The sequence below is a fragment of the Leptosomus discolor genome, chromosome 4 (assembly GCF_034619465.1).
Source record: "Leptosomus discolor isolate bLepDis1 chromosome 4, bLepDis1.hap2, whole genome shotgun sequence".
Taxonomy (NCBI): Eukaryota; Metazoa; Chordata; class Aves; order Leptosomiformes; family Leptosomidae; genus Leptosomus; species Leptosomus discolor.
In genome coordinates, this window is record NC_141394.1 from 54,514,637 (window position 1) to 54,532,342 (window position 17,706).

The window sequence follows — 17,706 nt, forward strand, 5'->3', positions numbered from 1 at the left end:
TCACTGTATGAAAGATAATATTAATAAAGGTTGATTGTTTCTAATACATGTTGTGCACAATCGTAGAATCATGGAATCATTTTGGTTGGAAAAGACCTTTAAGATCACCAGGTCCAACCATTATCCTAACACTACCAAGCCCATCACTAAACCATGTCCCTAAGCACATCTACACGTCTTTTGAGTGCCTCCAAGGGATGGTGACTCCACCACCTCCCTGGACAGCCTGTTCCAATTCTGGAAAACCATTTGCTCTGTTAATTTCACAGAACTATTGAGGCTGGAAGGTACCTCGGGGTAGGGTAATCTAGGCCAGCCTCCTTCTAAAAGCAGATCAACGCTGAATTCAGACCAATTTGTTCCAGTGTTGTCCAACTGGACCTTGAAAACCCCCGAATACACTGATTCTACAGCCTCTCTGGATAACCTCTTTCAGTGCTTGATTATACTTATATTGATATTTATTTACTTAATTATATTTTTTTCCTCCACTGTGTATCCAGTCAGAACCTTCCTTGTTTAAGAGTATGATTGTTGTCTATTGCCTCCCTGCTGTGAACCTCAGTAAGGAGCCTGGCCTCATCTTCTCTGTAACTTCCCCTTAATGCTGAAAGACTAGGATTCTCTCCCCAGCCCGTCAGTCCCAGATGCAGGGCTTTCTTTGTCTCTGCATTTCATGAATTTCCTCTCAGCCTGTTCTTCTAATCTGTCTAAATCCTTCTGAATATTACCCCTGCCCTCAGATGTATTGACTGTACCATCCTTTAACATCTGTGAAATTGGTGCATTTTATCTCTTTCAAGTTACTGGGGAAAAAAAATAATTAAACAAGTAGTTCCCAGGCTGAAGAATTCCACCTGTAACTGGTGTCCAAGTAGGATACAAACATCTAGCCACTACCCTTGGAGCCCAGTGATCCTGCCAGTTTTTTGTACATCTAGTAGTTCATCTGACACCATTACATCTCTGTTTGAATGCAAGGTCACTATGGGGAATCCCTCATCCACAGATTTAGTAGTTACATGGCAGAAGGCAGGCAGGCTGGTTGAGCAGTTTCCCCTTGCAGTGGAACAGAAGCATGCTCCAGTGGAATGCAGAGCTCCTAGAAGCCAAATTACCTGGATTTAGGAAGGTTATCTTGGATATGAGATAATTGAGCTGTGTAGAGCCGAGAACAGGCTCCTGTGCTACATCTGCTTCTTATTATACTAGGTGAAAGACTGATTGCTCTTGTTAATATCCAAAAGACCATCCATAGCTATTGGTATTCGCTTTGTGTTAAAGAAGTTATCAGGGATACTTTTTTTTAATACTCTTCTAGAAATGTTTGGGAACTAATTTACAGGTATTTTAGCTTGAATATTAGTGATGTTTTCATTACTCTGCCTTATAAGATTTCAGTAGAGACATCAAAATAATACTTAGGAAGGAAGTAACAGATATGAAAACTGAGGTAAAAAGAAAAGATATTTTTCAAAATAAATTGAACAAAAGATTGATATAATTTTTAGAATATCAGTGTTTGAATAAGTCACCATTTTAATACCTTCACAGTTCTGATCAGTGTGCAGTTTTTCTTTCCTGGGAACTGTAGACCGTTCTAAAAGGGATAGAATTGCAATATAAGAGAAAACTAGATCATTTTCTGAAATAACTGAAAAATATGAAGTGGTATATTAGCAGAGCCAAAGCAGAAGATATTTGGAAGCAATTCAGGTGATTTTGTAAAATAAAAATGATTATTTTTTTCATGTACAACTGTAATTAATCTGCACATGAACTGGTTTTGGGATTGCGGTCATAAAATACAGCAATCCAAACATCTGTTGAAAAAGAGTAGTCATTGATCTGCATAGGTAGATAATTTTCTTTTAGTTGGCACTTTTTTTAAAGCAGATTACATTATTTTTTGTGTGAAAAGCATTGTCACTGTTGTAAGTCTCTTATTAAAGAAATACATGTTGTCTAAATATCTGATTTTTTTCTCTGTTTAACAGGGAGTGTCTTGGGCAGCATGAGGTGAGTCATAGCAACTTACTTTTAAAGCGGAATATTAAGTTTATCTCACTTTATTAGTTTGCAAAAAAAATTATTAAGGAGGAATAGTATATGTTTGGTTTATGTTTTAAAACGAAGGAAGTACCTTATCACAAGGGCTAACATATTGAAAGGTATTTTAGTTCCTTTTTGAAGGATATATAACTACTTGACTTTTTAGAATTCTTGGACAGAAAAGCAAACTCATGATTTGTGAAGCTATTTGTGTATCCTTGCGGTTGTTTAAACAATGTTTACATTTTTTGGGGGGGCCGGTCTTTTTTCTTTATATGCTTCTGGGTTGTTTTTTTTCCTCGGTCTATAGTTACTCTTCTCCCCCTGTCACACACTTTCCTCGGTTCTCATAGAAACTGCCGTGTTTATTTTAAAAAGGTAAGGAACATAATGTCATGCAGGATAATTCTCATGTGACTCGGACCTAGGCATGCATGGATGAAATCAGACAATATAGTGGATACTTCTTTAGTGTTACTTATTAGCTTGTCTTTTTGGTGTGCAGCCTTCTCCAGACTTGGATGAAGTCATTGTCTATTTTGGCTTATGATAAGAAAATCTAGTTGACGCTTGAAGCTGAGTAACTATCATCGTTATTCGCAGTTGTTTCCAAAAGTTATGAAATTTAAGGCCAACTCATTTTTCCTGATTTTGAAAGATGATTGCTAAACTAATCTTTTAAAAAAAACATATCGCTATTATAGCTTTGTCTACTAGTAAATCTGGCATAAATTCACTATCAAAATGCAAGCTAATAATACTATAACAAACCTATGTTCATTTTAAGCTAGTAAAAAGTTCTAGAAAACAGTAAATGCTTTAAAATATTTAAAGACACTTCCCCTTCTTTTTTTTACTTTGACATTATTTAATACTCTTTTGGTATGTGTTGCAATGGTGGCTTGATTATGTGGTGGCAAAATCTACAAATGTTGTTAACAAAGTTTATATATTCGCAGTCTGTCTGTGCAGCATATTTATGAATCCAAGAAAGCTGTGAATACAGCTTCTGTAGAGCTACTTTGCAGCTTGTTGGTTGCTAAAGAAAAATGTGCCGTGAAAATGGATGAAAAGAACAACTATGCCTATTTGTTTGTTGTTGGAACAGCTGCGTTTTTTCCTGTGTAAAACAAAACCAGCTTGCAGGTGTATCAGCCCATGTTTTATCAAGTCAATGTCATGTTTTGTGATAGGACATGCTGAATCTCACCCTAACTTTCATGAATTTCTATATAAACAAAATATAAGCTGTGGTCAATTGACCCAATATATATCTCGCTCTAGACAATGTTACTGGTTTTCACAGTGTTCAGATGTACGTGGTTAAAGTTTGCGTCCCTTCCATAACAGAGGACAGTATGGCTCTTCTTATTAGAGAAAATGGTTCCAACTACTACGTATTTCAGAATAAATAAATAAAAATAAATACCCTTCTCTGTTGCATACTAGTCTTAGCAGAATTAGTCAATGGCTTTGAGTCGTGTTTTCTTTATGGGTTAGAATAGAAAAGAAGGAAAAATCCCAGGGAGGCTATTAATTATTTAGATTTATTGATGCTATACGGTATTCTAGATTAAACTTCCTTCTCTCAGCCAGCAGAGTGCAGTGCTTCCTCCCTGCTGAAGTTTCGCAGTTTCTGGGATGGAATTAAGTGTCCTAATCTCTGAGATTTTGATAGAAGTCAGGGAAAAGAATGATTTGTTAATATGTGTATGAGGGGGCGTTTACAGTGTATTTTATGTGCGTTGTATATTTTTATGTTGTTCTGAGATCTCTAAAAAGAAAAAAACAAAACGTGTTATGTCTGTTCAGTGTTTTACAGCCACATTGGCTCTTAACAAAAGTAAATTAATTTGAGGTGAGATTACTTGTTAACAAGAAAAAACACTTGTATATATTTATGAACGCTTCCCTCCCATAGTAGTTTCCATCCCCTGAGGGGATTTTCACTGGGAAATGTGAAATTCTCACAGGTGATGAAAAAAGGAGTTTTCTCAAGCAAAGTTTTGCTGTGAAGAGGGCCTATTTTGCTACTTATGTTGGACTGTTGTTATACCTCCTATAATGGAGGAGGTATAAAAGAAACAAACTAGGAATGAAATGAGTTATAAAGTCTCTTGTATTTTACTGTGATGCCTGCAGACAATGAATACAAGATAGAATGAAAGCAAACTGTTTAGGAGCTGTATAATAAGCAAGTCTTCTGTCTTTACATTTATACTTGGACAGTAATTTTAATTTGTGTGGGTATTGGAGTTGATTGTTTTGTTGGGGTTTTTTGTGTTTTGAGTTTGTTTTGGGTTTGTTTTTTGTTTTTTGTGTTTCCTTTTAATTTCACTTTGGCATTTAGTTTAAAAAGTGTTTTTAAGGGATTGATTTAGTTCGAGCTCTTACATGTCTCTGGGTATTTAGAACAAGCAATTTATCACTTGAAACAACAGACTTAAAACTATTTTTCAGATTATATAGTTGTATAAAATCTGTGATCAGTGAAAGTATGATTCTACATGATTCTACCTGAAATTTCTTTTAAATAATTTATTTTTTTAAGTTAAAGCTTTCTTTTAAATAATTTTACTGTGTAGGTTTTGGATATTTTTACATATATTTAGGAAAACTCTTCATTCTTCGATTTGTAGATGCTTAAAAGTAGTCTTAATTTTCTTTTGGGTTATAATTCAGAAAAATCACCTGTCATCGACAGTTGCTGCTACCCCAAAATGAAATCTTTACTTTTTCTTTTAACTGCTCTGTAAGTATTGGCATTTCATAGCAGTAGCATATGTGCACTATTTTAAAATAAAATTGTGAGAGCTAATGTTTATATTCGAAGTCTGGTTTTATGGGAAAACAATTAAAGCCTATTCAAGCTAAATGAGGACAAACAAGGAAATCTTAACTGGATGTAGTATTAATTCATCTGCTGTATTTAATTTTCTTGTAGGTGCTTCACTTAATTGAATGTTCTAGGGGAAGGGAAACTTTCTGGTTTTGTTTCTGCGATGAGTATTTTGAATATTCTGTAATATCAGTCCTGCTGTTTTCAGGCAGATAGAAAGAACTTTGTCTCTTCTTGGCTTTTTTTTTTTTTTCTTTTTGGTGGGAAGTTAATGCTATGTTTTATTACTCAAAGATTATTATTATTATTTTTTTTTTAGTTGTGGTTCATTTATAGGAGGAAGACCATAAAATTTTATGTAAAATGATGACATTCATCTTTATGGATAAATACCTTATGAATATTTCCAAAATTTCTCTGCCCTCTTGTACTTGATTTTTATTTTCGTATTCCGGTTGATGTATCTTTTAGTTGCTTTTATGCATTTGGGAGATGTACTGGAAAGCTTCTGAAAGTCACCTTGTCCTTTTTTCCTTGCCCTCCTTTCCTTATCCTGTGGAAGACCCGTGGTCTGAAAATGTTGTCTCCTTATTTTATTTCTTTTTCCATTCAGCTTTCACAAAATACTTCTGGTTCTCATATGTGTTCTTTATTCTTCAGCTCATCAGCCTCCTGGAGTTTGTGGCTTCTTTGATATTTGTCTTTGTAGCAAGAGTAACGTCCTCCATTTAGCCATTTCAGAAATTCATTCGAACTATAGAATGTAAAACTTTTCTCTGCTTTGTTCTTTGGATTTATTACTAATATCCACAACAGACTGACTTGTCAAAAAATGGAAACAAAATTTGAAAATGTAATGTAGGTTTAAATTAATAGAAATTCTTTTGGTTTTGGCTATAATGTCAATTGATTCCAGAAGACTCTCTTATCTTTTATTGGACTCAAGACTTAGGGAAGTCAGTGAGTGGGGCAAGCTGAAGCTATGCTGAATGCAGCCAGAGGGCTGGGATGTTCTCTGCTGTTGGCTGTCTGAAGATTGCTAGTGTTGTCTGCTGGCTGGTGTCCTTCTCTGCCCCTGGCTTCATCCAACATTGCATCTCATCTGGTGTACTTGAGGGATGCTACCAGAAGGGATGCTCTGCTTGTGCCTGTGTGCTGCTGCTAATTCTCTTTAACTGGAGCTAGTGGCTGTGTCCTTACCTGATGGAAGACTGACTCTTGGTAAAAGCATATTGAACTGTGCAGCCATAGACCTAATCTGTTACAGCCCTGATCTGCTGTAGCTGCCTGAGCCACAGCAGAACCAGTAGTCATAAAAAAAATGAGTGGAAATAGGAGAGCAAGGAAAGGTAGAGAAGTGGCAGATCTTAATGTGTGGTACGCCTTTTCATTCATTCTTTTACCTTCCAGCATCCTTTGACTACTTATGTTGCTACTGAAAGGAAGTTGTGACTGAGGAAGGAGGAGGAGGGAGATGGAGGATGAGAAAGGACATGATATTAGGAACAACAAAAGCTTTGGTGATTGGTGTGTGTTCACTGGGTATAGTACTAGTCTCTGCATTAGACCCTGTTTTTATTAGGCCTGTTGCTGGCTTTTGCTCATTTGGTCAACGGAAGCATAAGCCATCAGAGACTGTAGGATGTTTGCAGGAGGGAGCATGACCCAGGCGCTCAGACTGTTTGCTATGGTTGTATTAGTGCTTTAGCCAGCGTAATGTGCTTCAGCTCTGACATAGTCTCTGTGGGTCGGGATGAGAAGAGGCATTGTTCAGAAGTTTTGTGAATGAATTGCATTTTGCAATGACTTGATGTGGAGTACAGAGTTTTTTGGGTGAAGCCCAGAAAACATTTCTATAGGCTAGTGGATTCAAATCCTACTTTGTATGTTTTTGCTTTAGGATTGAGGGAAGTCAATATGGACAGTGGTAAAGGGAGGATGTCCCTTGCTCTGCCCTGTAGGGGACCATCCTCTCTTCCTTCGTTTCGGTTCCAGTGCTCACCTGGGTGTATGGCCAACCAACTTGGAAACCTAGCAAAAGACGAAGAACTTTCTTCTATTAATTCCTTTTCTTCCATTTTGCTTAGTAGAATTGTCTTGCTTTAAAGATGGATGTGTGGTACAACTTGTTCAAAGTAAGTGGTAGGAATGTGTAATTAGGATTGTAGAGTTGGAAGAGAGAAAAGGAAGGAGTACAGTGCAAAGCTGTTCAGTCAACTTAAGCTGTAACACAAAATCACACCCTTGGTCTAGTCAAAGTGAGTTATGTCACATTAGCCGATTGTGTAATAACATCACAACTAGTTTCTGTTTTCTCTGTGAAATGATCATGATATTAAGAAAAAAAAAATCAAATTTTTTGACAGCATCACAGAAACGGATTTTTTTCATATGAGTATTATATAATGGTTGGAAAACTGGAACAGTGAGTTTCCTCTAATACTTGTACTTTTCAACTTTAGGAAAGTAACGTAGTTAACCCAGTTCAGAGTTTACACTCCATTTCAGTACTAATGAAGATTTAAAGGCTTCTAAATAGATGCTCTGAATAGTACTACAAAGCTCTGTTAACTGGAGTGTTAACCTCAAATTAGAAAGTACAAATATACTGTAAGACCTTAAAATCCTCGTCCTGTCATAGAGCCATTTTTCTTCCCCTTCCCACTCCTGGGAGTTATATTTGATATGCTCAGTATTTGGTTTTTAGAATTTCTGGCTTGCAGATTGTTTTCTCTTTGTAGAACTGTAAAATGTTTTGAGTTTATGATCACAGAATGGCAGGGGTTGGAAGGGACCTCTGGAGATGATCTAGTCCAACCCCCCTGCTAAAGCAGGTTCACCTACAGCAGGTCGCACAGGACTGCATCCAGGTGTTTTGAACGTCTCCAGGGAAGGAGACTCCACAGCCTCCCTGGGCAGCCTGTTCCAGTGCTCTGCCACCCTCAAAGTCAAGAATTTTTTCCTCAAGTTGAGGTAGAATGTCCTGTGCTCCAGTTTGTGTCCATTGCCCCTTGTCCTGTCACTGGGCACCACTGAGAAGAGCCTGGCCCCATCCTCTTGGCACCCGCCCTTTAGATATTTATAAGTGTTGGTAAGGTCCCCTCTTAGTCTTCTCCAGGCTAAACAGACTCAGGTGTCTCAGCCTTTCCTTGTAGGAGAGATGCTCCAGTCCCCTAATCATGGGGATTTGATTATCCAATCAAACCAAACCAAACCCCTCATCCAGCCCCCTCCGCTGGACTCTTTCCAGTGGTTCCCTGTCCCTCTTGAATGATGACCATAATGCAGTTACCCCTGCGAAAGCAAACTGTTGCTGTCCTCTGCAATAACTGTAGAGCAGTTTAGGAACCTTTAATGGAAGGCAAGAGTGTAATTGGCAAAGAAGGAATAAATCACACCGAAAGATTTGACAGTGTAATGGTCTGTGCAAAAAAACCAAAAAAGGTAACTATGTTGCCAAAGTTAGACAGCTTGTTTAACTAATAAAGCAGTCTTTCTTGCCTCGTAAAATTAGTGTGAAACAGATGTGTGTGGTTATGTTGGGACGGGAACCTAAATAGCCATTGTGCTGGTTTTCTTCTTTTAACAAAGATATTCAAGAACCAAAATTTCTCTGTAATGTTGCTGTGTCTCCATGTGTGTGTGTATACATATATAGTGGGTATATAGATATGTATCACATGTGCAATGTGTGTATATACACACTATCTGCATATATATATTTATTTCTAACTTTCAGGTTAGTCCATTACCATGTCACTCTGCAAATCCCTACTCATGTAAAAGGTTTTGTGGGCGGCTTCTTGATTGTCAGAATCACACCTGTATGAAAGAATGTCATCATGTTACTAAATTGAACAGTAGTGCAGATGGAAAGAAGGTAGGTCGGTTTCCTTTTTATTTTTGTGTATTTTATACATTGTCTTCAATTTTAACTGGAAAATAAAGAATTTGCAGCTGGACGGCACAATCTATTCCGATTCCACTGGGAGACTTGCATGTGTTCTGTTCCCATGGATGCTGTGACATTTAGCTAATCTATACTTCTTTAGAGTGTAAAACTGAGACAATATTAGGTATTTTGCAAATGCTGCACCTTTATGTTTTATGTTGACATACGTTACTTTGTTTTCATCAAAACCTTGTTTAACACTCTTGATAAGTCTCTTCTAAAGTCCGTTTTTGTAACTGTCAAGATCAAGAAAACTACTGATGATCCCTGTATACAAGTGCACTTGCAGTCTCCTGAGGAAACTACTTGCTGAGGAGAGCTGTAAATGGGTTAGGGAGGCTAGCAGATCTTTAGGAGAGAGCACTGGAAACGTTGCAGAGTACATGAAGACTTCTTAAAGCACTGGGATGGTACATTTCATATTTACCAGTATCTACTAGAAACTGTCATTTATGGGATTAAGAAGCTGTAGGCATTAGTTGCCAAAGATAGTATGAAACAAAAATTAAGTACAAAGCTGAAAATTGTTCTAGTTTTGAGGAGTCAAAAGCACATAGCTTGTGATTTAATAGAGTCATGATTTGGAGGAAAACAGCTTTTTAAGTTTTTAAAGCATTACTTTAGAAATAGTTGCAACATGGTCTCTCTGGGCATTTAGAAAACTGAGCAAGTGTTCAGTTGGGTATGAAACATAAATGTTATATTTTAACTTAAATAGGGTGATATCCCTGTGGATTCCAATCCTAGAAGTGGTGTTGTCGTCTAATAACTGTATATGTTGCAGTTACTGTATTATTCTATTAATGATTGTGGAACATTTGTCAGAGGAGCATGAGCTGTTAGTGCAACTTGCGGAACAGTAACCTGCAGCAATAGAGTGACATCAGTGAATACTGAGAGTGACAGTTGTTGAGGCATCTGCAGTTATGGCTGTAAGAGGCTGTCTACTATAAGGCTACTGCTGCAGTTAAACCAATTAAAATGTGAATGGGTCAGGATTATTCCTAGCTCCATTTTGAATGAGACAATACATTTTCAGAAAACAGGAGTCTGTGTACATGTGAAGCTTGGGTAAATCTCATTTCTCAATTTTCTTTCAATTTTTATAAACCCAAGTTAGTTTTGACCTTTCGAACTTCTGTTCTATTGTTTTGATGGACTAAATGGCAGGTGTAGTCAGAAAAGGGCTGATTAAATATCTTGCTTATATGTTTGAGTAGTGATTTTGCTGTCTGGAATTTAGGTTTATTCTGCATAGTTTGTTAGAAAATATTACAAAAAGGCCAGCTGTTTTCTTCTACCTACTGTTAAATTTTATATCACCATTTTCTAAATGCTTCCAGTTGTCTGTCTTAGATGTGAATTTTTGGAGGTTAGGTTTTGGAAACTATAAGGGTTCCTTTTTAAACTCCAACAAAAATTGTTCACCTGTAGAATCAGAAGAAAAGGGGGCTGGAAGAAAATGAGGGGAAACTGTATTTAAAAACTTAAATTTTTATGCCCTTAATTTGAATAGCATAAAGTGAAATGTTGGCATGGTATTATTCCTTTTGGGGAAGCATTGTGTAGCTTCATTCTTGGATAAATTTGCTTTACTTTGCCTTCTGTGACACTGAGCATTTGAGTGTGATGGTGGGCCTTAAATACTGTGCTGTGTAGGTTCAGTTGATAAATCATGTCAGTCTATCTGTGTGTATTTGACTGCAGACTGGGGTTCTGTTAAGATAATATGAATGGAAATGGAGCTTAATTTGCTGTTCTGATGTTGATCACATCACCTGGAATGAGAATGACACCACAGCTCTTGCAGACTTTGTGTAGTATGTGGAGCGGGAGCAATGCCTTAGCAGCTCCTGGCATATACCTAAGCTAATACTTTTTGGAAGATTATACAAACTATCATACACATATGGAAATGGAATGACTTGAAGTTTGCTTCTTAAAATCAAGCAAACAAACCTTCCCACCCCCATATTGCAGAGCAGTATGTCATGGCTAAAGCATTACAATAACATGGTGGGTGGGAAAAGTTAGTTTTGAATGTGAAATTACTTCTTTTGCTAACAGAGAATTTCCATGGAGAATTAACCAGCTTAATGGCAATTTTCCAAAGCACTAATATTAAGAGGTCCTTTTATGCCCAGGAAGCAAAATAGAACTCTGTCTCTTTGACTGACAACACTGGCATTTTTGCTTTTCTTTTAAAAGCATATTCTAATAATTATTTTTGCTTGAGGGATATCTTGCTTCAATAGCTGGTTTTCCTTAGGAAGAACACCCCAACTCTTTCTTCTGTAGAAAAGCCTGTTAATGGCAGCTAACAAACAAATGTTTGGCACTTTCTTTAGTACTTTGTTTTTATTTTGTTAGGCAGGTCCAGAATGTTCACAGTGTGAAGAGGAGTGTACCAAGCCCCGGCCATCTGGCTGTCCTCACCGATGTGTTTTGCCCTGTCATCCTGGGGATTGCCCATCATGTCTCCAGATGCTTAAAATAAAGTGTCACTGCAAACTATCAATACTGTATATTGAATGCTTGTAAGTGCCACAACTGAACCCAACTTTTCATTTGAATGCTACTAACTGGAAACCATTTGAAATGTCTGGGGATGGGAGCTACTCTTAGGCAAGTTATAAAATTGCTCTTGAAGGTTATAATTTGTAATATAGTGGGTTTTTTCTGTTTAAAATTTGCCAGTGTTTTATTTGGTATTACTGCTAAAATTACTATAAATGCTTGAAGTTTCATGAGCAGAACTGGGTTTGATAGTGTTTTTGTAATACAGTAATATTTTGAATTATGCAAATGTATAATAATTACATATTTGGTCTATATGTGGTTCTTTTACAGTATGTAAAGAATTTTATAACAAGAGTTAGAATGAATGTAGTTAGTGTAAAATGTCTTTATAACTATGTCCTTCAAACTCTAGCAGTTTTAATTGGAAAACTTCAGAGTAATCATTTGTACTCCTTTTTCAATCATTTCTTCTGTGTTTGTGGATAGAGAGTAAAGCTCAGCTTTACTAAATGTGAGATGGGACTTATGGATTCAAGTATTATCTTCTCGGTATTGCTCTGAAAACATTCATCACATGCATGTATGTTTTCCTTTGTGCATTTTCTTTCAAGTACCTCAAATCCTCTAAATTTATGTGGTTTTGTCTGTAAAATAGCGTGGTTTTTATTAGCCCCATAGGATGTGGACAAATGAGCTCACTTTTCTTTAGAGATATACTTAAAATATACCCCTAACTGTATTGACTTTTATTGTTGTTAATTTGGAATTTATTACAAATGCATCTTTTCTTTTACAGAAAACTGACATGTGCTGATTTAAAAGAAAAGGAGCTTCTTGTTTCCTGCAAAAATCAGTGTCCGAAAGAGGTAAGCCATATTGACAAAGAACAGTTGATTTGATGGATGTGTGGAATTTTATGGATGTTACTTTTTTGTAAGGCTTTTGATACATTTTCATAGGCCAAGCAAACTAGAGAAGCTTAGTCTAAATGAACATGCTCAGTGACAGATGTGAAGGTGGTTAGTGAACTGTATTTAGAGGATGGTTATTTATATCTTGCTGTCAAATTGGAAGTTTATATTGAAGCATCAGAGATTTGTCTCCGAGGCATGTATGGCTTGAATGTTTAAGCATGCAGATGAGGCTGAATGTGGAGTGTTTGTCCTTTAACGTGGTTAAAAATTGGTCTTGAATTTGTATTTCCAAAATAAAGGGATGCTATTTGATTAGGAAAAATACTGAGAACTGTGCTTGTGCTTGTTCTCATCTAAGTGCAGGTCTAGTCATCCCTGTCTGGGCAACAGTTTGGGGTGGGGGGGAAAGGATTTTATACTTAACAAGTGACATGGTTTAATAATGCCCTGCTGCACTAGTGAAATACAAGTTAAGTAGCATGAAATTGAAGATAAGCCAGTTAATCTTTCTACTGGTATATGTATATCTGAGTATATCTAAAGGGTTGCTGTAAAGAAGAAAAGAATATCTTTATTGCATGATGCTTAGACTATGAACCAGTGTATATAGGCATAAGTAAGGAAGATTGATGTTAAATATTCCTTCTGAGTAGTAAAGCTTGTCAGAAGTGTCAAAGTTGAATCATTGCCTTTATTAGGAAACTTTTTTTGTTTCGAGTAAATGCAAAAATTCACAGGATTCCTCCTTATTTCCCAACAGTCTCTGCTCGTCTGTTTTTCGGACAAGATTGTGTTAACCCCAACAGGAAAGCTGTGCTCTGTGCTGTGTGCCTACTTGTATCTTCTGCTTTTTGCCCTTGTAGATGCCTTTCTGATGTCTTTTTTTTTCAGTAAATGAATGTGCCTGTCACAGTTTTCTCATCTGGATGTCTGAAAGCTCTCTTCCTGGCGGGGGAACACTTTTGGATGTTATTTCATTGTCCATTTACCTCCTAATTTTGACCTTTCATTTCCCTCTCTGTTACTTTGGTTTTATTTGCTCCAAGACTTCCTTGTCTTTGTTTTCAAGAGTACTTATAATCTCTTAACATGAACTATGTGTTCCTGTACTTCAGCTTCTCTTCAAAGATTTTTTTTTTTTTTTCCCTCCCGTATCTCATCTTTGACTTTGATTGATGTAACTGTTGTGATTTTTCTGGACATAGTGCCAAGACTCCCAGCCTGGGATTTAAAATCCATCTAGTAGTGATCCTGAATTCTAGCTTGCCGTTCACTGTTCCACAGATAATGTATTTTTTACTTAATTCAGTGGGATGTGAAAGAGGGCTTAGGACAGCAGAGTCCACTTAAGTGTTATAAAGCTTTTGTTTAAAATTCTTGTTCTTATAGATGCCTTAAAAAATAAGGTTTTATGCAGCTTCTGCTATCCAGAGAATCTTTGTTGTGTAATTGATGATGTAAAAATGCATGCTCTTCCCTTCCTGTGGTCCTAGCTCTAGCTCTTACTGGCTTTCATGAAACATAAAAGTATTAGTACAGTCCTGCTTCAGATAGTTCATATCTTTGTGTTACAGTTCATCATACTTTCCTCAGATCCTATTTTAGTAACTTCATGTCTACTGTATGGAGTTTTTACCATTTTTTTGCCTAAAAAATTTGTTCCCATTTCTATGACTATTGAACTTTACTAGGGATATATTGTCTTTTATAAGCATGCAATATTTGTCTGCAACTTTGGAAAAAATTACCTGTATCATAGTACAAATTGTACTGATAATTCCTGTTTAAAGGACAATTTGAAGGAGCAGCCTTAACAGACATCGGCCTGTCACCACCACCCTTGCCCAGCAAACGTAGGTCAAGCCCATTGAGGTAACTTCACGACAAGAACTTAAAAACAACTTGGCCAAAAGATAAGATGGAGAAGACTACTGAATTTAGAACATTTAAAGTTTACAAATCAAATATGTCTGCCCAAAACTAAGTTGGAAATTTTGTGTGTAATACTGACAGCCTCAAGTAAATTTCAAATTAGTGTTTTATGAGAATTTTCTTACTTGATGTCAGATGCTGACCTTGGGTTATTAGCAGAGCTCAGTGAAGTTGTTGTTTGCTAAAAATCAGCGTGCACTGTCACTCCACCAAACTTAGCATAGTGCAACTTATGTTCAACAGAATACAGTATTTTAATGAAGCCTTAGTTTTGAGATGATTTTCTTTTCGGTTAATGGAAATTGTAGTAGTATAGTACCAGATTTGAATTAGAGGTCGCAAGGTACATTTGAGGATTATGAAGATCAATTATGTTGTCTCGTGCCTTGAAAAAATACAACAGGAAGTTGAAAATCTCAAAAGGTTTCATGCTTTTGTTTTGGCTATGGCAGCATAAAACTATAAAAATGACTTCTAATATTATACAGTACAGCTCGCATTTCCCTTCTGCTTTAGGGAGAAACAAAGTCTTTGATATTGCCACAGCTGTTAGATGAGATGCTTTAATTAAAAAGCTCTTTCTCTTGTTTCGTAACAATAACAAAATATCCCGTTGGAGGAAATTTAACTTTTTTTTTTTTTTAATCAGGGGTGATTAAATTCTTATGATCATGTTTGCAGATGTTTTATGACCATTCTTATATAGAAGTTTTAAGTCTCTCTGTTTTCATCGTTTCTGTATTGATATCAGTGTTTGTGGATCTGTGTTTAACACTTGATTCTCTGTAATTAGTATTTTTGACAACATAACTATACTTTGTACTTTTACTGTGCACTCTGCCGCTGTCTTGCTGTGAAATATGGGACCCCATTGTGATAAATTTATTTTAACGTGATAGTGCAGTAGAGACAATTTCATAAATTTTTAAGAGGGTATTTTTTTAAATAAATTAAATAAATTTTATTTCCCGAATGCTTAATTAAATTCTGTAAATGAACCTTGAAAATGTACGTGGATTGCAAAAAAATAATTTTAAAGGCAAATGCACCACTTTGGTCCATAATGAGAGGATTTTCCACAATGTCTGGCTTGTGGAGGTTTTCATCAAGATCCCTGGAAGCAGGGCCACACTTTAAACTGACGTGTCTGCCCTTTGGAATTGATAAACTTATCTTTTGTACTTAGCTTTTGGGATTGCTGCTCAAAAATGCTGTTTTCTTTATTAACAGTTTTTTTTCTGTGTTATTGGGTGCGTATTAAGTTGTGTGTATTAGCCTCTGGTGGAGATCAGTTAAGCCTGCATAAACGTTGGTGGGTTTTATCACTAGCAGACATAATGTTAAGATTCAAATGCATTGCCTATGGGGAAAATATTTGTAGGATTTTTTGTTTTGTTTTGTTTTCAGAGCTGTGGATTAAATCCCTTTCTATTAAAGGCCTTGGCATGTCAAATATAAAGCCTGTTCATTTTGGCCTTTAGTGCACGAGCTATTGACAAGAGATCTTGTGTGGTGAAAAAGATCTGAAGGGGCATACACTTTCTGTTTTAGCACCAAGTAGCTCAGCATGAACACTTAAAAACAAGCAAAAAAAAAAAAAAAATCCTTTCCCACTATGTCATTTATCCAGCAGAAGCAGCGGTAGGATTGCTTTTGTTTTCTAAGATCATGAGGAAATGCTGTTTTCCCACTCATTTCACTGCTCCTCTTGGTTTTTTTTTTTTTCTGTTTTAATGGTTTTGCACTGGAAGGAGTAAGAAGAAAGTTACACTGCCAGCTTCATTCTTGTTCTGCAACCCTGTGGATGTGAACTGGTAGCTCTATGCAGAGAACTAAATGTGTAAATTTGAGTTTCAGTATTGGATTAAGCATATTTCTGTGCTATGCAAATTTTGCTCCAGTGCTGTGTAATGTAAGAATTTTATTGCAGTAGCGCTTGGAGGTTGGTTGAGGTGAGGGCTACTGGCTACTCTCTTGAATTTGCAGCTCTGAGATGTCAGTTATAAGACTGTTTGTTTGGGCATTGACACTATTACTGGAAATATGCCTAATCAGTATGGAAGGGTAATCTGGAAGTAATAGTTCTAGCCATGGATTGTTCTGGCCAGCATGGGATGACTTGCAGGGGAGACTGGGTTGTGTTAATGTGTTTGATGGTCACTAGTGAGCAGACTCGGCTGTTAGACTCGTGTCCTGGCTGGTAGGCTGACCTCAGTAGTATACAAGGCTTAAAGACAGGTTTCTCCCCTCATCTTTTCAAAATGAGGCAAAATGCAAGATAGATTTGCTGATGGTCAGTTGTGCCTGAACAAGCCTAAATTCCTTCTTTGGTAAGATGACCAATTTGTACTGTTTTCCCCTCCAGATAAAACGAATAGATTAGATCTGCTACATATGGCTTCAGCAGGGCAATTGGGTCAATGCCACTTAGTGAATATCTAGTTCAGATACAGAAGAGGGTTAATACAAGGGTGAAGGTGGGCTAAAGGAAACAACTGCTTGTGTTTTACTATTTAAATAAAAAAAACACCACCACCACCCCCCCAAAAAAAACCCCAAAACAACAAAACTAAATGAAAAGTTGGAGCAAGAGATGTTAACAATAAGGCAGTTTTCCCAGGGACTGGATTGATGCCTGACCTCATATTGATTTTGGTAGTGACCTTGGTAACAAAAAAAGTTGGAATTTTCTGATGAAAATTTGTGGAGTGTTGTCAGTATGTGACAACTGAGGAAATGCATCGGCAGAACACATGTATTTGGGGTATGTTATTAGGTACGGAAAACCCAGTAAGACCATGTGTGTCAAGGCTAATAATAAGCTCCCAGGAAACAGCAGAAATTGTTATTGTCACAGCGTGGTTAGCTGGAGAGAAACGCGAAAAAAAGGAGCCTAAACCACAAAGTATCTGTCAGTGTAATAATAGTTTGTGACTGGCATGGACATGAAAATATGTATGTCTGTTCCATAATTTTTAGTCAGAAAGTTTTGCTTTCTATTTAGGTATTTGTTTCGTGATACTAGCTCAGATGTTGAGCCAGGTCCAATGGATTTATGAGAATCCAAATTTACTGATCAACAAGAACTGTATGCAGCTGGGTTTTATTATTATCTTCTATAGTATTTGTGGGGATGAAGCAAGGTAGTATGTATAAATTTTCAATTTTTAATGAACGTGAAAAAATGTATCTTAGAATTTTGTCTTGCAGCATTTTCCAAGTTGTGTTAATCCCTTGATGACAGTGAAGAGGTGAAATTTCACTTTTAATGAAGAACACTATCCAATGCCTCTTTAAATAGTTTGGGGATTTGAAACTACCTCTATAAATAATTTGGTTACATGTCTTATGTGAGATTCCACCTTCGGTTATTGACAGTATTGGGTTATGTAATTGAAAATGAAAAATCATTATTGTGAAGATTTCTTATGGGCATATGTATGAGCAGGTGTATTTTGAGTCAAGTTCTTAACAGTAAGTGAAAAATTGTGTTTGCT

The 17,706-nt window shown here is 36.6% G+C and overlaps 1 protein-coding gene across 4 annotated transcripts in view; it reads left to right on the plus strand.

Moving 5' to 3' along the window:
- Positions 1–17,706, plus strand: part of NFXL1 (nuclear transcription factor, X-box binding like 1) — a 47,871-nt gene that overhangs the window by 16,229 nt on the left and 13,936 nt on the right. For all 4 annotated transcript variants that reach the window (XM_086464122.1, XM_086464120.1, XM_086464123.1 and 1 more), the window contains 4 exons: positions 1,998–2,019; positions 8,631–8,771; positions 11,214–11,380; positions 12,160–12,229. In XM_086464122.1, coding sequence (XP_086320248.1) covers positions 1,998–2,019; positions 8,631–8,771; positions 11,214–11,380; positions 12,160–12,229 — 400 coding nt within the window. The remainder of the gene's footprint in view (positions 1–1,997; positions 2,020–8,630; positions 8,772–11,213; positions 11,381–12,159; positions 12,230–17,706) is intronic.